This window comes from Triticum aestivum, chromosome 1D (assembly GCF_018294505.1).
Source record: "Triticum aestivum cultivar Chinese Spring chromosome 1D, IWGSC CS RefSeq v2.1, whole genome shotgun sequence".
Taxonomy (NCBI): Eukaryota; Viridiplantae; Streptophyta; class Magnoliopsida; order Poales; family Poaceae; genus Triticum; species Triticum aestivum.
This window is the reverse complement of record NC_057796.1, coordinates 117050091-117073434: the sequence shown is the minus strand read 5'-3', so window position 1 is coordinate 117073434 and position 23344 is coordinate 117050091. Positions and strand designations below refer to the sequence as shown.

General features: G+C 45.3%; 1 protein-coding gene across 5 annotated transcripts; it reads left to right on the top strand.

Moving 5' to 3' along the window:
- Positions 1 to 663: 663 nt before the first annotated feature.
- LOC123180676 (uncharacterized) lies at positions 664 to 6155 on the top strand. Of its 5 annotated transcripts, none has more exons than XM_044592781.1 (4): positions 664 to 1081; positions 1279 to 1438; positions 1961 to 2271; positions 2972 to 6155. In XM_044592781.1, the coding sequence occupies exon 4, from the start codon at positions 5060 to 5062 to the stop codon at positions 5906 to 5908; it is 849 nt and encodes a 282-aa protein (XP_044448716.1). In that variant the 5' UTR covers positions 664 to 1081; positions 1279 to 1438; positions 1961 to 2271; positions 2972 to 5059; the 3' UTR covers positions 5909 to 6155. The 5 variants fall into 5 exon arrangements, with proteins under 5 accessions (XP_044448716.1, XP_044448715.1, XP_044448714.1 ...); XM_044592780.1 differs by having other exon boundaries at positions 671 to 1081; positions 2353 to 6155; XM_044592777.1 differs by having other exon boundaries at positions 672 to 1081; positions 1961 to 6155.
- Positions 6156 to 23344: the final 17189 nt, after the last annotated feature.

The window sequence follows — 23344 nt, the reverse complement described above, 5'->3', positions numbered from 1 at the left end:
GGATGGGTCTTCTTTGGCGGATTGGTGCAGAGACAGAGAGGGAAGCCACTTCCGAAAGAAAGATCTTCGGGCGCTATCGATCCTCGTCTTGTGGGACCTCTGGAAGCACCGCAACAGTATCGTGTTCGATGGGAAGTCTCCATCGGCTGATCTTGTAACGCGTAGTATAGCTAGCGAGGGCCAAGCTTGGAGGTCAGCGGGCTTGATTAGTGATCACTTAGATGATTTCCTGGTGGCGTTGTCGGTGGGTAGAGCAACAAGTCTGTAGAGTCCTGTGTTAACGGTGGAGTTGGGGTGCGTTTGTAACATTATGTAACCATCAACGTGGAGGGGCTCTTCCCCCCTTTTCTCCCCTTTAATACATAGTATGCACACTCGTGCGTGTTCGAGAACAAAAAGATTGGACTCTGGTTGCTATTGACCCTGTATCATTGTTCGCTAATCATTGAAACTGACTGTGCCTTGATTGCAAAAGAGCTAGAGCATAACAAGCCAAATCGCTCTGAGTGGTTTTCCATCGTCAGTGAAATAAAAAACGCCAGCCAAAGCTTCAGCTCTGTGCAAATCAGTGTCGTGCAGAGGGGAAAGAACAGGGAGCAACTACAATAGAAGTTGGGCTTGTGATGCAAAAATAGAAAAACCAGTTCTAGACCGCTGAATTGGAGATGGATGGCAGAGGTGCTTCAGCCGCAAAATTACATGTTTATGTGCAAAAACGTCCCTCCTTCCTAGTTAATTTCCGCCCGATGTCCTCCTCGTCCAAAAACCGATTCCCCTCCGGCCGTGGCGGCAGCGCAGATCCAAGAATTCCCGGGCGGCGGCATTCGTTTAGATCCAGAGCCAAGCTGGGTCACGACGCCCAGTCATGGTGCCGTTCCACCTCCGCTTCGACGGCTCCCGTGGCCTAGTTTGAGGCGGAATAAATGGAAGCTCATCGGCGTACGGCAAGCCGGTGGTGGGATCGTCGTCTCCTCGCCCTCACAGGCCCTAGGATCTACTCGTGGGCGTGCTCCCTACCTCCTCCTCTCAAGATCTAGCAGTAGCTCGAAACGCTCCTCGCCTTCTTCCAGACCAACCACTGGTGCGAACCTAGAAATCGCCGCCACGGTGTTCATTCTTCATAATTTTTGTTAAAGCATTATGAGCTAGTCGATTTATACTACATCTCTATTTTGTTACTGTATTTTCTCGTACATGTTCTTGTTGAATCTGTTATAATAGTTTCAATCAGATCCAACTGATCTTGGTCTTTATCTGAAAACATATGTTCCTGTGCAGTACTCAGCCACTATTTCTTTTTCTGTGTTGGACTTCAACTGTGGCTTATCCATGCATCAAAATCTTTCACGCGCCAAGATCTGTTCAGGCACGAGTTGTCTTAGTCCATACAAATTACAAGGCATTGCAGAGAGAATTGGATTTCTTGATGTATTTATTGGTCAGTAACACCAAGATGGTATAAACTGCTTTAACTTGCTGTATAATCCGGTGGAGTTTTTTTACAGTGTAATAATTAGGTAGATTTCCCCCCCAAAAAAGTAAGGGCGTTAGTTTATATTGGATCATAGGACAAGAGATGAGTTTCAAGTGGAAAATTAGATGTCCTAATTTTGTTTTGAGTCCTGAAGATAGCAGTTCAAAGGCTTTTGCTCCTTGTATTTTGCTTGCAACACTGTTATGCAATTCAGTTTCATAATATTTCAACTAGCAGGCCCAAAAAAAATCTTATCCTTGTGAAATACGACAGATGTCCTGCATATATTACATAAAGTAACATGAAGCAAGTATTTGTTAATTTTGTTCGAGGAGCAAGATACATACCATTGTGTTGCATTGTGCTGTCATGCTGACCATTTAGATTATGCATATGATTAACCTGAATAGCATCGCAAACCAGCAATTCTCCCTAGGTGGATTCCCGGATCTAGGTCATCTAAGTGAAGCATATATTTGTGCACAGGATTTCTGCATGTCTTGTGTCGGCACTGTCGGCTGAATTAAAGAGATATGCAGAGGCACTCTGTCGCCGAGTTGCCGGTGTGGATTTGGAGCCGCTGGAAAATACACAGGTGTGGTTGCGCTTGGCTGATCTGAACAGTGGAAAGACATCGTCCTCATTAAATTACACATGAAGATGCTACCAAGTTGCGTCACAACATGGACGAATGATGAATTCTCGCACTGCTGCATGCTACTGGAAGACATCACTGTGATTCGGGATTCCTGTGCACCAGACATGTGTGTGGAGGCAATATCCGAATGGACTTGTAGGTAATTGGTGTTTTCCCATAGAACCAATTTTGTTGCATATTTAGTCTATAATTTCAAGTGATTATGAACTTGCTATCACAGGGTACCTTGTTCAAAATTGGGTGAACTGCTCACTGGCTGGATTGTGTTACTGGGTAATGTAGTTGAGTAGCAATTATGAACCGGCTATCACACTGGACCATTTTCTAAAATGTGATGACTTGTTTAGTGCCGGGATGGGGTTAGTGGAGGTTGTAACCATGCTCTTATGAACTGCAAGTACTTGATTTTCAGTTTGCAGGGATGTGTCCCTGTTCGTGGCAACTTAACCGATAAAATCTTCATAAGATAAAGTTTGTCTTTCTCACACTGCTCCGGAGAGTATCTGTGGGCTTCTGATGTTGAGAAGGTTGTTTATGTGGAAAAACAATGGGTGCTTTTCCAGTGTGAGTGTAGGATAATGTCAGACCCAAAGTATCTTCTTGTTCTGAATAATTGGTTTGCATTAGGTAATGAGGGTTTCAGTTTTATTTTTCATCTTGCTCAAGTCCTTACATGATGATTGAAATAATTGCCTTGCTCTTAAAAATTGATGTTTGAAGATGTTAACCAGCATGTTTGCAACTTCCTTGCATGTTCTTGAGCAATATTTGGACCCATCCTCCCATAAAGCGGTCTGGAGACCCTCGTCCTAATCTTTTTCGTCTGAGGCACGTTACAGGAAGCACTATTACTGAAGACCGAGGGGTCCAACTTTTCTGCCATGTACCATTTGGAAGCACTAGAACTGGAGGCAAAAGTCTGTTGAAATTATTAATAGTAATGCTTGTTGAGTGGTGATCATTTTAGTTTACAATACTCAGTCTTGCCGGTCATATACTGAAAATGATCCTCTCATGATTTTGCCGGTCATATCACTTGACATGTACTGAAAAGTCTGTTATGTTGTGTTTCTGGAAATGTACATGGATTATCCAATTTTAGAGGTATGCTTAGTAATGCTTGAAGGGAATGGCTGAATTATCTCATGCACTCAAATATTTTATGGTAGGTATTGCATTTTTTTATAGCTGATGTAGTAGTAGAAGCCAAGATTGTCCACATAAACAGATATGTACAAAGATGGGGCATCAACGCTGCTGATTTGAGAGAGACTTGAGGTGTTCACTACAAAAGTTTGGTTTTATATCTACTCTTAAGTGGGGGGTTTCTGTAAAATGTACACTTCAGGGGCGTGGGATCCCTCACCAGAATCTGTGCCTTCCATCTCCAATCCATAGGTCCAGAACTGTTTTTCTATTTTTGCATCACAAGCTCAGCTTCTATTGTAGTTGCTCCCCGTCCTCTCGTCTAGCAAGAGCAGCAAACTCGTGAGCCAGATGTCTCATTGATCATTGCGGATGTGCCCGTGACGCTCCGCGGCATGATGCTATTTGAATGTACCACCTGATATTATGGTTGTATTTAGGTAGCCATCCTGAAAAAAGATATGGTGTGCGTCCATGCGTTTGTGTATGTGTTTTTTTAAAATAAAAGAACTTTGGGATATGTTTGTGATGTATTGTCAAGCATTGATGGCTGGTCCCGACTCTTACAATGAGGGGTTTTTGTTTAAAGCACTAGGCGCAACACACGCACGTGCGCGAGCACACACGCTGCCACTAGAAGTTCCATAAAATGTGGTACTGTAGGTCATGGTCTTAAGTCATGTAACGATGGTAGTGCTATTTCCCAACATATTGCAAGGAAGGAAAATAATCCTGTCTGATACTTTAGAAAATAAAAATAAAAAAGATTAACAAATGCGGCCACACGTCAACCCTCATGGCGTGATTTTCTCATTTGCAATTATTACTTTCCCACGAAGCGTTTGGTCGCACAACTATCCCCAAAGAGTCCTCCTATACGCACGATCGAACGCTCATACGATTAGAGACAACCCAAGATAATTTAGTTTGTGGGCCACACCATGCAACAATTTTTACAGTCTGGTCGTACAGGTGTCCGACGAAAAAGTATCGTATGCATAGCAATTTCGATCCCCAAATCTCCTCTTTATCGGTTCATCTTCAAACCACCAGTCCGGCATGGATCAAGCTCCAGGCCTTCCACCGTCAGCCTCCACTGCTCCACGCTCTCCTGTTTGCCCTTCGCACCCATATCCACCAGTTCGGCGAGGTCGTACCAAGGCGGTGGCGCGGTTGCGGGACGGGAGATGCCTCATACGGCAGTGGACAACTTGAATTTCGGCAGGCGAGCAGCGGATACCGGAAGGTCGGACTCCGGAAGGCCGGCGGAGTTCAGTATTTTGTATTGCGATTGCCTGGTAAGCATCAATTCCCCATGAACTCTTACATGTTTGTGGCAATCCTGCGTATCAATCTGGGTCAGCATCTATCGATCGGGGTCGTGATCCGGCAATCGATCCAGCTCGACCCGCCGTCGTCCCCGACCCTCGATTGGGGTCAATCGACCCCGGGACGGGGATCGCACCATCGACCCGCGAACCAGGCTACCATGGGTGGAAACGCTGGCACACGATTTGCTCCATCGTGATCCTGAAGCATCGGACGGCAAAAGGCCGTCGCCTCGCTTTGGCCGGTTCCGATTATAACATAGTATCTTGTTCGGTCATGAGTCCGGGTCCGGCTCTCGTTCGAAGGGGGCAAAGCTCAACCTATATAACTGCGTCGACGGCAGTAGCGTGGCTTTCCCCGTGCACCATACTACGACCCCCTCCAGTCTGCCTCCACCCACTGGATCATCGGAATCCCGTTCGAGAGAAGATCGGCGACGCCGCGCACCGAGCATGGCAGCCGACAAGCAGCGCCGCGTGAAGCTGATGGTTAGCTACGGCGGGAGCATCGAGCGCGCCGAGGGTCGGCCGCCGAGGTACGTCGGCGGCGAGCACCTGCTCCTCAACGTCCTCTCGTCCGTCTCGACGAAGGGCTTCCGCGACCTGCTGGCGGCGCGCGCGGGCTTCTCCGACTTCTCCGTCAAGTACTGCTACTCCGGCGAGGGGCTGGACTCGCTCTGCGACGTGGACACGGACGAGGACCTGCGGGACATGCTGGACATCTTGCTCTACCGGGACCTGCAGGCCCGGCTGTTCAACGACCAGAACAGGCGCCGGTTCCGGGTCTACCTGTTCCGCGACGCCGCCGCCCCGTCGCCGGCCTCCCATGCCGTCCGAAAACCAGCTCCCATGCGGCGTAGCGCGACGTCGCCGGCTCTGTTGCCGGCGAAGCCGGCCGACGTCGACGGGCGGCCATCCCAGGGCCTGGCCGCTCCCGCTCCCTCTCTCGTGCCGCGGATCACGATGTCGCCGAATCCGTTGTGCGAGACCTCGATGGCTGGCACGAAGCCCTCCAAGCCGCCGCTCGCCCCTGCTCTCGCACGGCGGATAGCGTCGTCGCCTTCGTTGACGGCGGACTCGACAGATGACACGGCTTCTTTGATCACCACCACGTCGACATCAGCAGCCAGAGCTACCCAACAAACACCACCCCATGCAGTGGCGTTCCGGCCGGTAGAGCAGAGTAATCCGGTGTACCATGCGGCTCCAGTATTTTTGGTGCCAGTAACGCCACATGTCATAATCCACCGGCCGACGATCATCTTCGTACCCGTGTTCAATTCAAAGGTGGCCATGGGCTGAGAATTTGTTGAGTCACAATCGAATATGAAAATACTTAGTCAAGTGAGAATTAGCAAATCCATAGTTTGTGTAGATTAGATGTCTCACAGGTCAAGTATTGAAGTAAGTAGGTTGTAGATATTAGCTGACAAATCAAAATTCTAGATTGATGACTTGAATTTTTCTTACATTGTACTATAAATTGTTCATATATTTTATAATTAAAGTTTGTTGATATATTTTATAATTAATGATGTCAATTCCTCTATATTCAGTGTTAATCACCACACGTGTTCCGTTACATTTGTGTTCCGTTACATTTGTAAACTTATTATTGCACGCCTGTACATCCTAACTTTAGTGTGCCTTTTTTGAACTACACGCTGATCTTGTATAGTGCGATCTCTTTAGGCAAGCTTCACTTCCAATATTTTGTGTTTTAAGATGTGGATATTCATTTGGGCCTATATGCTACTGAAATATGCGCAATCCATCTTCCTACAGATTCATGCGTAAGGTTGCATTCTTCTTTGTATTACATAATATGCTCTCCGTTTTGGAACAATAACATGGCCCGCGTCTGGTCCTTATTAGATGAACGCAGTCCGTTTGTTAGTCGTTGGTCAAGACGATGACGAGACACTTATGTCCCACGTCTTAATGTTTTGCATCATTAAGTGAAATGAAAAATACCAAAGAGAACAACTCTTTGATGGAGGTGTTGGCATTTTGACGGAAATAGCAGGACTCTGCTGCGTATTATTATTAATTTTAAATAAATAATACAAGGTCTAGGTAGCAAAAAAAAGCATCAAAAAAACAAAAGGAAATAGAAATTACAATAATAACATGAATACTAGGAGGTGTCGGTATTGGAGGAATCAATAGATAAGTTTTGTACTTTCTATGGTACCGTGGTGTCCCTAGATGGAATAACACAACGTACCTTGAGAGATACTGAACCGCCCGAGAATCCTCTACTCACACCACTACCAATATTAGATGTACAGAAGATATGTGATTTCAATGAAAGTAATTTCTCTACTATCTAAAAAATAGATTTTTTTTAGACAAACTCGGAAGCTTTTATTAAATCATCACAACGTTTACACGGACGAAAGAAAGTCCATCCGGCTGGCCTAACCACACATGTCGGCCAACCGGAAGCGATAAAGCATGCTTCGCAAGTTTGTGAGCCTCAACATTCGAGCTCCTAAATTCATGACTAATACTACAAGCCTGAAAAGTAGACATACGATCTAATATCATGTATAAGTGCTCCATAAACCGTCGGGTTTCTTTCTCGGACATCTTCCACGACCACCTTGCAATCTGATGAAACTTGAATCCTCCGCTCATACAGATCCTCTGCCAGGGAAAGAGACTCCCTAATTGCCAATCATTCCAGAGTGGCTAGGTCTGAGATTCTCATGAACACCACTGCCGAAGCTCCCAGGAAAGCACCTCAGTGGTCTCTGCATATAGCTCCCACAGCTCCATATCTCCCTCCTCTCCCAACTGTCGCGTCCACATTAATTTTTGCTGCTCCCACCGGAGGCGGTATCCAGTGTGATGGTCGAGGGCCAGACCTTGGTACCGATATTGATGGCTATTTAATAACCTCCAACTCTCTCAAATATGACTGCACAAAAGAATGTGTTGAGAATGGACTTTTGTATATCTGCTCGTGAATCGCCTTACGTCGTGCATCCCATATAGCCCAGAGTGTGACCACAAATTTTATGAACTCTGCTTGAGGCAGCACTTCTTGCATGGAGAATAACCAATCTTTGGCGTTGTCATTGATGTTTTTACTAATCCCGTCAAGAATTGCTTCTGATGAAAGCGCCCACGTACTCCTTGAGACGGTGCAATTCAGGAGAGCATGGCGCCAAGTATCCTCCGCTCCACATAGGATGCATGAACTGCTAGTAGACATGTTGCGGATTCAAAAGTCCTGTCGTCGGTATCGTATGATGTGCTAATCTCCATAGGAAGTTCTTAAGTTTCGAAGGGACCTGAACCCCCCATAGATGTGACCAAAACTTGATATCTGTTTCACTGTGTGAGGATCCTCCTTGCTCATACAACCAAGCCTCTCGGCTGAGCTTAGTTTGTTGTATCATTCTGTACGCCGACCTGACAGTGAACCGGCCAGTCCTTTCCTCACTCCACGCCCAAAAATCATCAGTCTGGCGTGTGCACAAGGGTATTTGCAAAATTGCCTCTGCATCAATCGGAATGAATGTCGTCCGAACAAGTTGTTCGTTCCATGATGAGGTGGCTGGAATGATCAACTCGGAGACTTTAGAAGGTGGATGTTGTAGCAGAGATGTTAGAGGCCGTTTCAGATTCGGCCTCGGGATCTAGTTCGAGCTCCAGATCTCAGTTGATTCACGATTGCCAATTCGACGGATGAGGCCTTGTACCATTATGTCACGTCCATCCATGATCGCTCGCCATATCTGCGAAGGTTGTGAGCCCAAAGTTGCCTCAAAAAGAGTATTGTCCGGATAGTAAATTGCTTTGATCAAACATGCACTCAGAGAAGTGGGATGATGTAACAGTCGCCAAGCTTGCCGGGCTAGAAGGGCGAGGTTGAAGATCTCCAAGTCGCGGAACCCAAGTCCCCCCATGTACTTCGGTCTAGTCATCACGTCCCAAACCACCCAACTGGGCTTCCGCTTCCCTTGTTTACTGCCCCACCAGAACTGCCGTATTAGTGATGACACACTCACATAGGCCTCGTGGTAGCCGGAAACAAGACATGGAATACACGGGAATAGCCTGTCCTACTGATTTGATTAGGATTTCTTTGCCAGCATAAGAGAGCATTTTCTCCGTCCATCCTTTCACCTTCTCCCAAACGCGGTCTCTCAGGTATTTGAACGTGCCATTCTTCGAGTGTCCAACATCGGTGGGCATTCCTAGATACCGATCGCTCAAAGACTCATTGTGGACATTTAAAGTAGTCTTAATACTATCTCTTACCACCTGAGGGCAGCCACGGCTGAAAAAGATTGAAGACTTCTCATGATTAATGCGCTGTCCCGAAGCCATACAATAGTCATTCAGTAGGGTTGACACTGAATCAGCCCCATTAGTGCTTGACTTAAAAAGCAGCAGGCTATCATCGGCAAAAAGGAGATGGTTGACGACAGGAGCCGTTGGAGCCACCTTGATCCCCTCAAGCTGGGATGACGAAGAACTAGATTTGAGGAGGCACGTGAGGCCCTCTGCTGCAATTAAGAAAAGGTATGGAGAGATCGGATCTCCCTGCCGAATGCCCCTTCCCGGGCTAAAATGATCAAGTCTCTCACCATTGAAAAGGACAGAGAAAGAGACAGTGCGTACCATGCTCGTCACAATATTTACCCAAGTTGATGCAAATCCTAGTTTCAACATCATTGCTTGCAGGTAGTCCCATTCCAATCTGTCATAGGCCTTCATCATATCAAGCTTCAAAGCACAGTAGCTATTTACCTTGGATTTGCTCCTTTTCATAAAGTGAAGGCATTCATATGCACTAATTATGTTGTCTGTAATGAGTCTCCCCGGTACAAAGGCCGACTGCTCTTCAAAGATAATATTTGGTAAAACTTGCTTGAACCTGTTGGCAATGACCTTGGAAGCAATCTTGTACAAAACATTACATAAGCTTATGGGTCTGAATTGTGGCAGTAGGGACGGATTGGTTACCTTCGGGATTAACACTAGAATTGTGTCATTGATGCATTTCGGACTTTCCTTTCCCCTTACAATTTTCAACACCTCCTCTGTAACCTCATCACCACAAAGAACCCAATGATGCTGATAAAAATGTGCCGGAAATCCATCCGGACCGGGGGTTTTTGTTGGGAACATTTGGAATAAAGCTGATTTTACCTCATCCTTGGTGTAGGGGGCGCACAGGAGCTCTTGTTTAGTACCACATCCATGTTGTGAGTACCTTCAGATGTGTACAAAGATGTATAAAAGTCTTGTACCATGGCCTTTAGCTCGTGGGGATCAACAGATATTACCCCGAGAGAATTTTGCAAAGCTTTAATCATGTTCTTCTTCCTCCTTATACTTGCTCTTAAATGAAAAAAATTGTGTTTTTGTCGCCAGACGTTAGCCACTGAATTCTGGACCTTTGCCTCCACATCAATTCCTCACGGTGATAGAGTTCCACCAGTTTCTCATTTATCTTGAGCTCAATATGGGTTGGAGCCGTGCGATTGGGGTCTGACTGAAGTTTCTCAAGTTCCTTTTCAGGTCCTTGATCTCCTTACAAACACAGCCAAAGGTGTTTCTATCGCAGTGCCCTAAGTCGCTCGATATCGCATGCAACTTTTCCTTGAGCTGTTCCAGTGTTGTGCACAGACCCTTTTCCGACCATATTGTGTTGATCGCTTCTCCCCAGTCCAAGTGGCCCTCCCACATGACCTCATATCGGAAAGTTCGAGGTGGCCGGGCCACCCTCTCCTCTCTGTTTAAATTCAGTAAAACTGGGCAATGGTCAGAGGTGGCTGCTGTCAAGTGTGTAAGATCAGCCAAAGGGATCAGAGTGCGCCACTCTGTCGTGGCCAAAGCCCGATCCAAGCGTACCCGAGTGTATGTCCCTCCCCTCACTTTCTTCTCGAAAGTCCACGGCCGTCCTTAGAAGCCAATGTCCATTAAACTGCACACGTCCACGACATCTCGAAAAGCTTGAATTTGTGCGTTGATTCTCTGTCCAATTCCGACGTGCTCATCGGGCCGCAAAACCTCATTGAAATCTCCTAGACATATCCACGGGAGATTAGTGAGCGTGCTCAAATTCTTGAGAGTGTCCCGTGTTTGTGATATGAGGTGTGTTTGAGCTTCTCCATACACTACAGTTAATCTCCACGGATCCATGCTTGATTCTGTCACGGAGCAATCAATATGATACTCCGAGTAACCTAAAATCTCAAGTTTTATTTCATTGTTCCAAAAAACACCAATGCCACCACTTCTACGTTGACTATCAATAGCATATCCATTATCATAGCCGAACGAGCCAGCTAAAGCTTCTACCCTAGTTCCATCTATCTGAGTTTCTACGATACACAATAGGGTAGGGGCAAACTTATTCGCAAAATCGCGAATTTCTCGAACCGTCGCGGATTTGCCCAAACCGCCACAGTTCCAGCATAATGGACTCATTGGGCCCGGCGGCGCTCCTCGAAGGAGCCCGCCAAAGTCCTCACTGTTGAACTCTGTCCATCCATGCCATCATCTTCCATCCTGGTCCTCTTTGGATCTCTCTTTGGAGGAGGACTCACCATCACAGCTCCCGCCGGAACAATCGCTAGCGGGTTCACCATATTCTCTGGAGAAACAAGATTGGGAAGGGAGGCCGAAGAGCTAGTTATAATAGGCTCTCCTAATTGATCATAAGTGCGTTTCCCGCTCTCCTCCACTTCCTTCATGACTGCATCCTCATCGGCATCTAGTGGCAGCTCAGAATCTGCATCGTTGGGTTTACCATATCCAGCTTTTCCACCCTCAGCACGTCCACCACGGTGGCTGCTGCGGCGTCCTCTTCCTCGCCCCGCCCCCGGGCCTGCTCCAACACGCATATTCCATTCAACTCTGAGATTCTTGTAGTACAACGCCGATGGGGGTGAATACCATTGCCGTGCTCCTTGTAGACATGCCTAAGATGGCCACACACCGCACACCAATCCGGGAGGCGTTCGTATCTCACACGGTATATCTGACGCTTGCCATCATGAATCATAGAGACCGCGTTCTTCAGAGGTTTGTTGACGTTGATCTTTACCCATACTCGATAGAAGTTTACAGCAAAGTCTTGAGTCATCGTCTCCGTGAACAAAACTTCCCCGACTTTTGCAGCTAATGGCCCAACCAGATGCGCATATAAATCAGGTACGTCGTGGATCTATATCCATATGTCAAGAGTGTCTAGTTTCACCTCAGTTGGCTTGGTGATGCCGTCATAAGGTGTGATGATGACGGCGTTCCCCCTGAAATTCCATGGCCCTTCTTGCATCACTCGTTCCCAGTCCCCCAAGCAAAAGAACTGCAGAGTATAGAGATTATCCTCCAGTGGACGGAACTTGACATCGCGAGCTAGATCCCACGCAGCCCGCATGTTCTTGAAGAACCAATATTGATTGTATGGCTTGTCTGTGTGAACTCTAGCCACCGCCATCCACCTTGCTACCTCCGGTGGTGCAGCTTTCTCGTCAAAGACGACATCATCGAGGTCTTCCTCGTGGAGCCCCAACTCAGCCATCATCTTCTCCACATCTGATGCGGAGCTGGAACCCGAAGCCTCGTTGGTCCTCGATCCCATCGCCTCAAACACTTGAACCCTAGCCCGAGGTAGAAAACGATCGGGCCTTGAGAACTAACCCTAGCTCTCCGTTCCCAACAGGGAGGTGAAAACCAGGCCGGGAAGTGATGCTGGGATCACCCCAAAATCGGCCAAGAACCACCCTGCAAGAAGGATCGGAGGAGGGAAGGAGAAACGCTCGACGGCGGCGTGAGATCGCCACCGGGTGAAGGAAACCCTAACGAGAGGGAAAAAACTCGCGAGTCCGCCCGCGCCCCATCTAAAAAATAGGTAATGTTCCTTTTCCTGTCAAAATGGACCGCGTTCTGCACAATCCTTCGTCAGCCCTCCCCGCACCCTCACGATTCACGCGTTTTTTTCCGCCGGTTTACTTTCCCATCACGCTCCGGTTTTCCCGTCCAACTCCCGTTCCTCACCACGATGGCCCGACCGACACCGACACCGCCCACGTCTTCGTCCCTCGCTTCGCGTCCTTCTCTCTTCAAAGATCCGGCTAGGGTTCCCATCTACCGCCGCCCACTGCGCCGTTCCTACCATCACGCCGCGGCACTCGCCTCTAGCGCGCTCCTGGCCGCGACCGCTTACTAACTCGCGCCCACACCTGTGCCTGACCTGGTCGTGTCCCCTTCCCTCCTCTTCTCATCCTCTTTCGCGTAGTCATTGCCGTCCCCGTTGGCGCCTGACCTGATGGTTCACGAAGCGCAAGAAGTGGCTTTGTCTACATTACCCACGTGGGCTCAGTCCAAGGTGTGACCATGGGATTGTGTGCTCATGGTGTCCAGATCGCAGTCCCACTGATACGCCGGTGAAGCGGCAACATGCTCCTGCACTTCCTCAAGAATAAGCTTGACTAAGGCGGCCCCCTTCACAGGATTGAGCTCTTCTACAACACGGCGCTGCTGTGGCCTAGCATAGTGGCGTATTGGTCCAAGATCCTAGCTGTGCGTGCACGGCACCATGCTCACCCATCCGATCGAGGGCGAGTGGGTCTTATAACCTGGTCTTTAGCGTTAAAACTCGTGATGTTATTCCATTGCCTGCACCCGCTTTGTTTGATTCTGCTGCGAGGGGAGGACATAGGATTATGCCTGCAGATATCATCGCCTACCGGAACGCTTAGGCTGCTGCGGCGGCAGCACAGCAGGAGCCCCAGCTGTGGGACGAGTGGATGCCCGCTCCTCAGCACGACTATTACCCTCCAGGTTACTGATCGACTACCAAGTTAGGCCAAAAGCCTAGCTTGGCGGAGTACGTGTTTCCACTGACTTTACATTCATGTTCACTTATTCCATTTGTCGGTGCTCACACTCTTTCATTGTATTATCCATGCTTAGATTTATTTTCTTGCTTTCTTCTGGTGTGTTTGAAAAACTTTAGAAAAACAACAAAAAATATTAGTTATAGTTAATTTATTTTCTATGCATGCTTAGTAGTAATACTAAAAAGAAAACCCAAAAAGATTTCCTTGTTCTTCTTTTGCTTGTTGGGAGCTTTCCCGTGTAAATAGTTTTTATCGTTTTTGCTTCTCTCTTTTGTTTGCTTGTTCAAGAAAACCAAAAACTCCAAAAATATTTCAGTGTTGTTTCTCTGAATTTCTTTTCTTTTTATTCGAGTTGTATCGAGGAGAAGACCACGATGAAAATGTTGAGTGGCTCTCATATGAATAACTGTTGATCTAATAAAGAGCACATTTTACCTTGTCTTCTCCTGTTGAATAAAATGTCTTGCAGATTCCAGCTTAGTCCACGGCACTCTTGCACTATTATTATTTTCATATCGTTCGGCCGTGCAAGTGAAAGGCAATAATGACGACATTCGATGAACTGGCCGTGGCAGGGAGAAACTGGTATGAACTCGACTTGTTCTGTCTGTGTAAATATGTTTAACCTAGTATCCATGATTCAACCCATTATGATTAAACATGTTTGCAATGACAATTAGAGATTATAGTTTCTCATGCCATGCATAAGTAGCTGGGAGTTAATAATGATTTATCTTGGATATCAACATAGTGTTAAAATGATTGTGATGTAGTATGATGATATGGTATCCTCCTCTGAATCTTCGAGTAGCTTGACTTAGCACATGTTTATGCATGTAGTTGAATCAAAACTAACATAGCCTCTATGATATTTATGTTCATGGTGTTCATATCCTACTCATGCTAGTGTCCAATGTTACTTACGCATAATGCATGGTTATGATCGTTGTTGCTCTCTAGCTGGCCGCTTAATCTAAATTGCTAGCCTTCGTCTGTACTAAGTGGGAATTATGCTTGTACATCAAAAACCTTGAACCCAAAGTTATCCCAGATGAGTCCACCATACCTACCTATATGCGGTATTACCCTACCGTCCTAAGTAAATTTGCATGTGTCACCTCTAAAAACTTCTAAAATATTCGTTTTGTGTGCCTGGATGATTCATGGGACGACAGGAGGTAGTCGGTATCTTCCATGCTAAACGGGTTATTCTCAGGTCGACTATTTATTCACTCACCATCGCATGAGAAAAGGGCGGTATTAGGGATGCCTAGTCCCAAACTGCAAAATACAAAAAGAGTTAAGCGCTCGAATAATCAAACAAAAACTCCCAACAGAGTCAAAACCTTTACTTTTATCGCTTGGGAACTGCCACTAGCTTGTTTAGCATGGGAGATATTGATAACTGATAGTCGTGAAGTAAATGAGAAGGGTCCATGTCCCAAAATAATCATTTACCTCTGTTTTAAAAATAGAGCTCTGGCACCTCTGCAAATCACTGCTTCCCTCTGCGAAGGGACTATCTATTTACTTTTATGTTGTGTCACCACCTTCTAAAAATAAGCGCCAGAAACTGAGTAGAGCACAGCTGTCATGATTTATGCATTGTGTGTAGCTAATGTTGGGTCCATCATGACTGGATCTTTTCTACCATGAGTTACAATATTTATTCGCTGCTTCAACTTTAGAGGTGCTCTGCATTTATGTTTTGCGGTCTCAGAAAGGGCTAGCGAGATACCACTATTGTCATATTATATCATGGTTGTTTTGACAACATGTTGCCATTCGAGATATCTTACTATTGCTCGCTAACTGATTATGTCATTGATATGACTCATTGTAACCTTTAAGAGTTATTGTTTATATGGTTAGTTATAATGTTGGCTGAAAACCCGGGTGCTGTTTAAGCTTATTTATGCAAACAAGAGCAAAGAGTTTGTAAAAGTTTTCTTTTTACTTTCAGTTTATCAACTGAATTGCTTGAGGACAAGCAAATATTCAAGCTTGGGGAAGTTGATACGTCTCCAACGTATCTACTTTTCCTAACGCTTTTAATCTTGTTTTTGACTCTAATTTGCATGATTTGAATGAAACTAACCCCGGACTGACGCTGTTTTCAGCAGAACTACCATGGTGTTATTTTTGTGCAGAAATAAAAGTTCTAGAAATGGAACGAAACTTTGCGAGGAATTTTTATACAATAAAAGAGAATTTCTGGAGCCAAGACCTGCCACAGAGGGGCACCTGGGTGGGCACAACCCACCAGGGCGCGCCCCCTCTCCTGGCGCGCAGACCTCAACCCTGCCACTATAAATTCCTATTTTCGGAGAAAAAATCAGGGAGAAAGAATTATCGCGATCCATGAGATGGAGCCGCCGCCAAGCCCTGTTCTTCCTCGGGAGGGCAGATCTGGAGTCCGTTTGGGGCTCCGGAGAGGGGGATCTTCGTTCTTCATCATCACCAACCCTTCTCCATCACCAATTCCATGATGCTCCCCACTGGGAGTGAGTAATTCCTTCGTAGGCTCGCTGGTCGATGAGGAGTTGAATGAGATTCATCATGTAATCAAGTTAGTTTTGTTAGGGATTGATCCCTAGTATCCATTATGTTCTTAGATTGATGTTGCTATGACTTTGCCATGCTTAATGCTTGTCACTTTGGGCCCGGGTGCCATGAACTCAGATCTGAACCGTTTATGTTATCATCATTATATCCATGTTCTAGATCTGATCTTGCAAGTTATAGTCACCAACTACGTGTTATGATCCGGTAACCCCGGAGTGACAATAACCGGGACTTCTTCCGGTGATTACCGTAGTTTGAGGAGTTCATGTATTCACTATGTGTTAATGCTTTGTTCCGGTTCTCTATTAAAAGGAGGCCTTAATATCCCTTAGTTTTCAATATGGACCCCGCTGCCACGGGAGGGTAGGACAAAAGATGTCATGCAAGTTCTTTTAATAAAGCATGTATGACTACTTACGGAATACGTGCCTACATTATATCAATGAACTGGAGCTAGTGCTGAATCACCCTAGGTTATAACTGTCACATGATGAATATCATCCAACAAGTCATCGATCCAATGCCTACGAACTTCTCCATATTGTTTCTGCTATGTTACTACTGATATCATCACTATTACACTTGCTACCAAATTACTGCTATCACTCTTACTGTTATCATTGCTACTGTCACTACTATCAAAACTATCAAACGACTTTGCTACTGATCACTTTGCTGCAGATAATTAATCTCCGGGTGTGGTTGAATTGACAACTCAACTACTAATACCTTCAAATATTTTTTGGCATCCCTTGTGTCGAATCTATAAATTTGGGTTGAATGCTCTACCCTCGAAAACTGTTGCGATCCCCTATACTTGTGGGTTATCATCTGACAATTGTTTTAATTCAAACACGGGGTCACCTTTAGGTGGAGGAGGACCTCCAAGAGTTTCAATAGGAAAATTATGTTTTAGCAGAGGTCGTTGTTCAAAGAAAATTTTATCTATCTCATTTCTTTCATGCATATGCATATCATTTTCATGGTCTAACAAATATTCTTCTAGTGGATCAGTAGGAGGCACGGCAATAGAAGCAAGACCAATTCTTTCATACTTACTAGGTAATTCTTTTTTATGATGTTTTCTACTGAACTTCGAAAAATTAAATTCATGAGACTCATCACCAAAGTTAACACTGACGGTTTGTTTATGACAATCTATAGTAGCATTGACAGTGTTCAAGAAGGGTCTACCAAAGATAATGGGACAAAAGTCATCTTGTGGGGAACCAAGAACAAGAAAATCAGTAGGATATTTTATTTTCCCACAAAAGACTTCAACATCTCTAACAATCCCAAGTGGTGTGATGGTGTCTCTATTAGCAAGTTTAATTGTAACATCTATGTCTTCTATTTTAGCGGGTGCTATATCATTCATAATTTCTTGATATAACGTAAAAGGAATAGTACTTATGCTAGCACCTAAATCACATACACGATGATAACAGTGATCTCCTATTTTAACTGAGACAACAGGCATGCCAATAATAGGTCTATGTTTATCTTTCTCATCTGGTTTAGCAATTCTAGCTGCTTCATCACAAAAGTAAATAACATGCCCATCTATATTTTCTACCAAGAGATCTTTAACCATAGCAACGCTAGGTTCTACTTTGATTTGTTCCGATGGTTTAGGTGCTTTCATATTACTTTTGTGGACCATAGTTGAAACCTTAGCATGTTCCTTTATCCTAACAAGGAAAGGTGGGTTTTCAATAGAAGTAGTAGGAACAACTGGATCAACACTGTAAATAATAGTTTCTTCCTTAGCTACTAATGATTCCTTAATTTCTTCTTTAGTAGGTGGATGATATTTAAACCACTTCTCCTTGGGGAGATCAACATGAGTAGCAAATGATTCACAAAAGGAGGCTACTATCTCAGAGTCAACTCCATATTTAGTGCTAAACTTGTGAAAAGCATCGGTATTCATAAAAGATTTAACACAATCAGACTTAAGCTTAATTCCTGGCTCTTTACCTTCGTCGGGTTCCCAAACTTCAGAGTTGCGTTTAATTCTTTCTAAAAGATCACACCTGGATTCAATAGTCTTCTTTATAGAAGAACCAGTACAAGAAGTATCGAGCATGGATTGATTATCACGAGAAAGCCGAGCATAATTTTTTTGGATAACGATTTCTCTTGAGAGCTCATGATTGGGGCATGAATATAACATTGACTTAAGCCTCCCCCAAGCTAGAGCGATACTTTCTCCTTCACGAGGCCAAAAATTATATATATAATTCCGATCACAATGAACTAGATGCATAGGATAATTGTTTTGGTGAAATTACAATTTTAATCCATTCCAATTCCAAGATCCAATATCATCGCATAGCCTATACCATGCCAATGCTTTTCCCTTAAAAGATAAAGGGAAAACCTTATTCTTAGCTTCATCTCCGGGTAAACCTGCAAGCTTAAATAATCCACAAATTTCATCTACATATATCAAGTGCATATCAGTATGTTCGGTTCCATGTACTGCATAAGGATTAACTAGCAGTTGTTCTATCATACCCGAAGGAATTTCATAACCAATATTTTCAGTAGGTGCAGTATGTTGAGGGGTAACTAATTGTGGTTCTGGTAGAGATGAAGATACCCCGAACAAACCCCTCAAAGGATTGTTCTGTTGGAAATATGCCCTAGAGGCAATAATAAAATGGTTATTATTATATTTCCTTGTTCATGATAATTGTCTATTGTTCATGCTATAATTGTGTTATCCGGAAATCGTAATACATGTGTGAATACATGGACCACAACATGTCCCTAGTGAGCCTCTAGTTGACTAGCTCGTTGATCAACAGATAGTCATGGTTTCCTGACTATGGACATTGGATGTCATTGATAACGGGATCACATCATTAGGAGACTGATGTGATGGACAAGACCCAATCCTAAGCATAGCACAAGATCGTGTAGTTCGTTTGCTAGAGCTTTTCCAAATGTCAAGTATAATTTCCTTAGACCATGAGATTGTGCAACTCCCGGATACCATAGGAGTGCTTTGGGTGTGCCAAACGTCACAACGTAACTGGGTGGCTATAAAGGTGCACTACGGGTATCTCCGAAAGTGTCTGTTGGGTTGGCACGAATCGAGACTGGGATTTGTCACTCCGTATGACGGAGAGGTATCTCTGGGCCCACTCGGTAATGCATCATCATAATTAGCTCAATATGACCAAGTGTTTGATCACGGGATCATGCATTACGGTACGAGTAAAGTGACTTGCCGGTAACGAGATTGAACAAGGTATTGGGATACCGACGATCGAATCTCGGGCAAGTAACGTACCGATTGACAAAGGGAATTGTATACGGGATTGATTGAATCCTCGACATCGTGGTTCATCCGATGAGATCATCGTGGAACATGTGGGAGCCAACATGGGTATCCAGATCCCGCTGTTGGTTATTGACCGGAGAGTCGTCTCGGTCATGTCTGCATGTCTCCCGAACCCGTAGGGTCTACACACTTAAGGTTCGGTGACGCTAGAGTTGTAGAGATATTAGTATGCGGTTAACCGAAAGTTGTTCGGAGTCCCGGATGAGATCCCGGACGTCACGAGGAGTTCCGGAATGGTCCGGAGGTAAAGATTTATATATGGGAAGTCCTATTTTAGCCACCGGAAAATGTTCGGGATTTTTCGGTGTTGTACCGGGAAGGTTCTAGAAGGTTCCGAAGTGGGGCCCACCTGCATGGGGGGACCCACATGAACTTGGGTAGTGGGGGCAAGGCCCCACACCCCTGGTCAAGGCACACCAAGATCCCACCTTAGAAGGAATAAGATCATATCCCGAAGGGATAAGATCAAGATCCCTAAAAAAGGGGGATAACAATCGGTGGGGAAGGGAAATGATGGGATTTCTTACCCCCACCTTTGCCAACGCCCCAATGGACTTGGAGGGCAAGAAACCAGCCCCCTCCACCCCTATATATAGTGGGGAGGCGCATGGGAGCAGCACCCCAAGCCCTGGCGCCTCCCTCCCTCCCGTGACACCTCTTCCTCCCCGCTTGCGCTTGGCGAAGCCCTGCCGGGATCCCGCTACTTCCACCACCACGCCGTCGTGCTGCTGGATCTCCATCAACTTCTCCTCCCCCCTTGCTGGATCAAGAAGGAGGAGACGTCCCTGCTCCGTACGTGTGTTGAACACGGAGGTGCCGTCCGTTCGGTGCTAGGATCATCGGTGGTTTGGATCACGACGAGTACGACTCCATCAACCCCGTTCACTTGAACGCTTCCGCTCGCGATCTACAAGGGTATGTAGATGCACTCTTTTCCCTCTCGTTGCTAGAAGACTCCATAGATTGTTCTTGGTGATGCGTAGAAAATTTTAATTTCTGCAACGATCTCCAACAGTGGCATCATGAGCTAGGTCTATGTGTAGTTTCTATGCACGAGTAGAACACAAACTTGCTGTGGGCGTAGATGTTGTCGATTTTCTTGCCACTACTAGTCTTATCTTGTTTCGGCGGCATCGTGGGATGAAGCGGCCCGGACCGACCTTACACGTACGCTTACGTGAGACAGGTTCCACCGACTGACATGCACTAGTTGCATAAGGTGGCTAGCGGGTGTCTGTCTCTCCCACTTTAGTCGAATCGGATTCGATGAAAAGGGTCCTTATGAAGGGTAAATAGAAGTTGGCATATCACGTTGTGGTTTTACGTAGGTAAGAAACGTTCTTGCTAGAAACCTATAGAAGCCACGTAAAAACATGCAACAACAATTAGAGGACGTCTAACTTGTTTTTGCAGCATATGCCTTGTGATGTGATATGGCCAAAAGGATGTGATGAATGAAATATATGTGATGTATGAGATTGATCATGTTCTTGTAATAGGAATCACGACTTGCATGTCGATGAGTATGACAACCGGCAGGAGCCATAGGAGTTGTCTTTATTTTTTGTATGACCTGCGTGTCATTGAATAACGCCATGTAAATTATTTTACTTTATTGCTAAACACGTTAGCCATAGAAGTAGAAGTAATCGTTGGCGTGACAACTTCATGAAGACACGATGATGGATATCATGATGATGGAGATCATGGTGTCATGCCGGTGACGACGATGATCATGGCGCCCCGAAGATGGAGATCAAAAGGAGCAAAATGATATTGGCCATATCATGTCACTATTTGATTGCATGTGATGTTTATCATGTTTTACATCTTATTTGCTTAGAACGACGGTAGCTTAAATAAGATGATCCCTCGCAATAATTTCAAGAAAGTGTTCCCCCTAACTGTGCACCGTTGCGAAGGTTCGTTGTTTCGAAGCACCACGTGATGATCGGGTGTGATAGATTCTAACGTTCGAATACAATGGGTGTAAGCCAGATTTACACACGCAATACACTTAGGTTGACTTGACGAGCCTAGCATGTACAGACATGGCCTCGGAACACGGAAGACCGAAAGGTCGAGCATGAGTCGTATAGAAGATACGATCAACATGAAGATGTTCACCGATGTTGACTAGTCCGTCTCACGTGATGATCGGACACGGCCTAGTTGACTCGGATCATGTTTCACTTAGATGACTAGAGGGATGTCTATCTGAGTGGGAGTTCATTGAATAATTTGATTAGATGAACTTAATTATCATGAACTTAGTCTAAAATCTTTACAATATGTCTTGTAGATAAAATGGACCACGCTAATGTTGCCCTCAACTTCAACGCGTTCCTAGAGAAAACCAAGCTGAAAGATGATGGCAGCAACTATACGGACTAGGTCCGGAACCTGAGGATCATCCTCATAGCTGCCAAGAAAGATTATGTCCTAGAAGCACCGCTAGGTGACGCACCCATCCCAGAGAACCAAGACGTTATGAACGCTTGGCAGCAGCGTGCTGATGATTACTCCCTCGTTCAGTGCAGCATGCTTTACAGCTTAGAACCGGGGCTCCAAAAGCGTTTTGAGCAACACAGAGCATATGAGATGTTCGAAGAGCTGAAAATGGTTTTCCAAGCTCATGCCCGGGTCGAGAGATATGAAGTCTCCGACAAGTTCTTCAGTTGTAAGATGGAGGAAAATAGTTCTGTCAGTGAGCACATACTCAAAATGTCTGGGTTACACAACCGCTTGACTCAGCTGGGAGTTAATCTCCCGGATGACGCGGTCATTGACAGAATCCTTCAGTCGCTTCCACCGAGCTACAAGAGCTTTGTGATGAACTTCAATATGCAGGGGATGGAAAAGACCATTCCTGAGGTATATTCAATGCTGAAATCAGCGGAGGTGGAGATCAAAAAGGAACATCAAGTGTTGATGGTGAATAAAACCACTAAGTTCAAGAAAGGCAAGGGTAAGAAGAACTTCAAGAACGACGGCAAGGGAGTTGCCGCACCCGGTAAGCCAGTTGCCGGGAAGAAGCCAAAGAATGGACCCAAGCCTGAGACTGAGTGCTTTTATTGCAAGGGAAGTGGTCACTGGAAGCGGAACTGCCCCAAGTACTTAGCGGACAAGAAGGCCGGCAACACCAAAGGTATATGTGATATACATGTTATTGATGTGTACCTTACCAACACTCGTAGTAGCTCCTGGGTATTTGATACCGGTGCGGTTGCTCATATTTGTAACTCAAAGCAGGAGCTGCGGAATAAACGGAGACTGGCAAAGGACGAGGTGACGATGCGCGTCGGGAATGGTTCCAAGGTCGATGTGATCGCCGTCGGCACGCTACCTCTACATTTACCTACGGGATTAGTTTTAAACCTCAATAATTGTTATTTAGTGCCAGCTTTGAGCATGAACATTGTATCAGGATCTCGTTTAATTCGAGATGGCTACTCATTTAAATCCGAGAATAATGGTTGTTCTATTTATATGAGAGATATGTTTTATGGTCATGCCCCACTGGTTAATGGTTTATTCTTAATGAATCTCGAACGTAGTGTTACACATATTCATAGTGTGAGTACCAAAAGATGTAAGGTTGATAATGATAGTCCCACATACTTGTGGCACTGCCGTCTTGGTCACATTGGTGTCAAGCGCATGAAGAAGCTCCATGCTGATGGACTTTTAGAGTCTCTTGATTACGAATCATTTGACATGTGCGAACCATGCCTCATGGGTAAGATGACCAAGACTCCGTTCTCCGGAACAATGGAGCGAGCAACCAACTTATTGGAAATCATACATACTGATGTGTGCGGTCCAATGAGTGTTGAGGCTCGCAGTGGCTATCGTTATGTTCTCACTTTCACTGATGACTTGAGTAGATATGGGTATGTCTACCTAATGAAACACAAGTCTGAGACCTTTGAAAAGTTCAAGGAATTTCAGAGT

What these genes read in the sequence shown, in the direction of transcription:
- LOC123180676 (XM_044592781.1), top strand. Translation starts at nt 5,060, where the DNA reads ATGGCAGCCGACAAGCAGCGCCGCGTGAAGCTGATGGTTAGCTACGGC.